General features: G+C 39.1%; 1 protein-coding gene across 1 annotated transcript; it reads right to left on the bottom strand.

The window, feature by feature from the left end:
- Positions 1 to 819: 819 nt before the first annotated feature.
- On the bottom strand, positions 820 to 2,927 carry LOC146330277 (perforin-1-like). The gene is made up of 2 exons (XM_084713594.1): positions 2,380 to 2,927; positions 820 to 2,195 (listed from the first exon to the last, which is right to left on the bottom strand). The coding sequence occupies exons 1-2, from the start codon at positions 2,910 to 2,912 to the stop codon at positions 1,040 to 1,042; spliced, it is 1,689 nt and encodes a 562-aa protein (XP_084569720.1). The 5' UTR covers positions 2,913 to 2,927; the 3' UTR covers positions 820 to 1,039.
- Between the last annotated feature and the right edge of the window lie 1,438 nt (positions 2,928 to 4,365).

Genomic DNA, 4,365 nt, shown 5'->3' with positions numbered 1-4,365 from the left:
GATTCAGCAGTGTCACCATGATAATGTGTTGATTAGAAGACATTTTATATTGAATTACACTGCTGACTATAGGATCTGTTTTAGTCCCTTACTTCTCAACTTTAATAACCAGTAGAAGGACAAAAGTCCATGTAGTGCATGACCTCAGGAAACAGTATTTGGTCTGTACTGTACATGTTGTGATTAGTGTAAAGGAAGGGACATTTGAACTTATACTTGTTTAGTGATCAAAATTATTCCTCTACATCTCAGCCTACAGCAGGGAAGACCTTGACTGTTCATATTACTGTACACAAAAACTCAACAGCATTTGATAATGCAGGATAAAAGTTATTATTTACTTTATAACTAAATTTATTTCATTGCACATATATTTAATAATGATAAACTGAATTATATAGCACCTTTCATATGTTACATGTTTTGAAAGGAATAAAAACAGAAAAAATAATGATTAAAAATCAGGCAATTTGATAGATCGGCTAAAAAAAATACATTTTAGGGGAAAATCTGAAAAATAAAGTTATTTTAGGGACATTAAGGGATTAAGGGACATTTAAGGTATAGACTGTCATTAATAACAGCATACAAGGTTGTTTATAAATAGCCTGTGGGACACCAAGAGATAGACACAGAAAGGTAGAAAGGTGAGATTAAAAATATGTGCTAAGTGTTGTGTCAAATTCTGAATAGAGCCTGCCCCTCTGATATTTTTGTGTAGGCTGTGTCTGGACAGTCTGTTTATGAGAATACATTTCAGTGTTACACATAAACCCTCAAATTACATTTTTAATATACAAAATCAGACAGACAGCTGTGTTGTCTTTGTTGATGCTTTATTGGCAGATTTTGTTACTAATAAAAAAAAAACAAGCAGGAAAAAAGGCAACTTTCTCACAAAGTGGATCAGATTTGAGAAATTAGTAATGTGTAATTTTTTTGCAAGCAAAAGTCAAAGAAAGGAAGATAAGAGTAACAGTGTAAAGATCTCATCGACATGTATCATATCAATGGATAAGCCTCAACCTTACTGACTGACTTATTTATCAAACTGCTCCACAGTTTCTCCAAGAAGGATGCCGTTTCTGGTGTGGAAGATCTTGGCCAGAGCGGGACTCATTGGGCTTGGTATGTAGTCCTGACACTGATGACCACCAAGACTTGGTGCACACTCAACTATGTAGGAAAAGAAGAAGGTACCATGTGTGAACATGCAACTGTCTGACACCTTTCCCTGACGCAGATCAAATGAACACTCGCCAAGAAGATCACTGTTCCAGTAAGTATCCTCATCATAAACAGTGAATGTAAGTTTGTCTCTCATGTTGATGGCTATTTCTCCAAACTGAAAATTCTCACGCCATACAGGATTGTCATTGTTTGTGATAATGGCAGTGCGCTTAGTCTGATCACCATATCTAACCTCAACTGAACCATCTGTCTGCGTACACGTATCACCGTACAGACCACGTGCATAGAGGCTGAAGACCTTCATTGTAGCGAGACCTTTCCCAGCGGGACAGCAGTTTGACTTGATATTCTGATTACTGTTGCAAACACAAGCACAAGGATCTCTTTTGCTAGATCTATGCCCAATCTTACAGCTTTCTGAGCATTTTCTCAAAACTGCATTTTTCTTGATGTGCTCCTCCACCTCTTGCTTCAGTCCGGCCACGGCAGGATGACCACCTGGCAGTATGGTGTGCAGGGGCTTTAAGTTGTATCGGACCACATCAGGAGTGATTTTCAGTGAGTCAAGCCAGTTGTTGTAGACAGAGGGATTTGAGTGTTCAAAGAGGATGTCAGCACCGTTGATACTCCCACCAATGACCTCTGTGTTACGCTCATTAAACGTGCTGCTGAAACTTTGGCCATAGCCTAACTTCTTCTTCTTTTCCTGACAGTGTTTGGTCATGGCCTCAACACTGGCGCTATTTGCAAAGGTAGCCGAGGCCTCAACTGACAAACAGTCACTGACTTCTGTTGCTGAGAGGCCGTTCATGGTTGCCTCGCAGGTCTTGATAGAAGTGGTTGCTTTTATCTCCCCTCCTAGAGATACCTGTGTGATGTAATGTGTGCCATATGTGTCGATCAGACCGTGATATAATGGTGCGGTCTTCACTGAATATGGAGGAAGGGAGTTCACTGCTGATTCAAAGTCATGACTCAGTGGAGGTTTTGTTGCCAGTCTGTAGCTGTGAAGAACAGAAAATATACAAATTAATTGCAATCTATTACAGTCACGTTTGATCTGCATCACTGTTTGTGTTGTTTTATGTTAAATTGCTGGCATTATTGTAACTGGCCACAGCACTGTAAAACAAAGCATTTAAATTCAGAGTTAAGTATGCAAAGACAAGTATCTGTCCATATACTCACCTGTAGAGGTTACAGTTGATAGACTGTTGAGTAAAGGAGTATCGGTCTTGTTTTGACTTTTGCATGCCAAAGGTAGCCTGTCTGGAGTGGGAACCTCCAAGGCCAATACCAAGAGAGACGGATGGTGAAGGGATTTTAAGGCCAATCTTCCAATCATTGGTTACGGAGGATGTGGAATCATTGACAAGAGTTTCGACCGAATCAAAGAGTGTACCAGAGACCTTCAAACTACACTTGGGGAGGTTTCTCCAGTCCACCACAGAAACTGGGACCTTCTGCTTCTCTCCATTCATGTTGCTGTTTCTGTAGAGCCGGCAAGTGCCATTGTCAAGCTTCCATGATTCAGTGTCGATGACATAGGCACCTTTCCGCTCCATTGTGACGATGTCGAAGCCTTCTCCACCCAGATTGTAACCAGGAACAAAGTGAGCCTTTTCACACTCCTCTGGTGTACCAGTGAAGTGTACACTGGATGGCAGACATAGAGGACTCCATGCCCAACACAGGAGCATGAGATGCCACAGCCTTGCCATCTGTATGAAAGGATTAAACAGTGAGAGCAGATAAAATTGGATAGCCAGCTAAACAATGCCACTTTGAATGTTAAATGTCAATATAAATTAGATTGCACTCAGCTAACAAATAGGAAAAAAAATCTTTGAAATATTACTCAACTCAAACTATTATTGTCAGATGTAACTTATGGGTCTTACCGTAAGTGTTGACAGCAAGTTGTGTTATGTGCATTAAAATATCTGACCTATGTTATACCTTTACTCTGGAGGAGGAGTCTTGTTCGCTAATACGATTTTCACATAATTAATATTCAACTCTCTGCATGCCTATCTCACCCTGTTAAGGTGTGAAGCCAAAAGAGGAAGCTGGGGTCTTGTGAGAACATCTTAATGTTTTTTAGCAAGTGCATTTTTAAAAAAAAAAATAAACATAAACCTAGAGAAGGAAAAAACTTGCAGTGATAAAATCTAAAATATTTCACAGCGTTGTGATTAAGCTACAATAAGATAACATCCAAATTTCCTGGGAAACTGGGGGGCACAAGGACAGAGTAAGTACAGATAAATAGAGAAACATCAAGAGAATAAATAATTAAAAGTACATAAAAAATAAGAATAGAATAAAATAGAGACTATTATCTGGAGCATGGGGAGAATATGCAAACTCCACACAGAAGGGCTCCACCCAGCCAGTGAGTCCAAACATCAATGATTAAAAAGTAACTGAGTGATTTTTCAGCAAAATTGTTTGTACTTTTAGATGAGCATTTTTAATGCCAGTAAATTTATTTGTAGTTTGGTAATACTGCAGTAAGGTAAAAGTGCTTCTACTTTTTCAGCATTCATTTCACTACTGCTTTAAGTGCAAATGTGACAGGATATTGTGTGACAGACCAAGTGATTGATCTTTAGATTTGTTGTTTTTCAGGTGAAGTGTTTGGGAAAAAAAGGGGTTCATTTAATATTTCTTTATTGTCATTAATATAATATGTTCAGGACATTTGTTGTTTTTTCATTACTTGTGGGTTACAGCGTTGGTTGGTGATACAGAGCTGTAGATCGATTGCTCCGCAATCTGCTAGTGATGCCTCAGGGCTCTGGTAGGGGGACACGCGCTCCGCTTCCTTCATACAATTGAGTCAAACAGAGCCGTGTGTAGTTTGTCGTTATTCATCTCTTGCTATCATCCCCCCTATTTAAGGTAATTGATGGACACAAAGCATTGTGAATGTACAGAACACCATAGCAGTAGTTACTCTGTGTTACTGTAATGTTGACTGGAAGGAAATTATATGTTTTGTGCTCGTTTGAGGCGATGTGTGGACTGAATACCGCGTGGCGGCGCGGCCATATTAGACTGTTTTGTTTTTCAGTCTCGCCATTTAAGTTAGCTGTTGTTGTGTTGGTGTTTGTAAGATGATGAATGAATTTTGGTGTTGAGTTGTTCATGAGAAATTATTTTAATACAATT

Source organism: Lutjanus erythropterus, chromosome 3, assembly GCF_056507025.1.
Source record: "Lutjanus erythropterus isolate fLutEry1 chromosome 3, fLutEry1.hap2, whole genome shotgun sequence".
NCBI classification, from domain to species: domain Eukaryota; kingdom Metazoa; phylum Chordata; class Actinopteri; order Lutjaniformes; family Lutjanidae; genus Lutjanus; species Lutjanus erythropterus.
The sequence above is the reverse complement of the archived record's forward strand: the minus strand, read 5'-3'. Positions and strand labels throughout refer to the sequence as shown.

Bases quoted from the DNA above. Each gene is read 5' to 3' on its own strand.
- LOC146330277 (XM_084713594.1), bottom strand. From the start codon at position 2,912: ATGGCAAGGCTGTGGCATCTCATGCTCCTGTGTTGGGCATGGAGTCCT. The intron at 2,196-2,379 runs GTGAGTATATGG...TGTTCTTCACAG, and splicing joins ATCAACTGTAACCTCTACAG to CTACAGACTGGCAACAAAAC.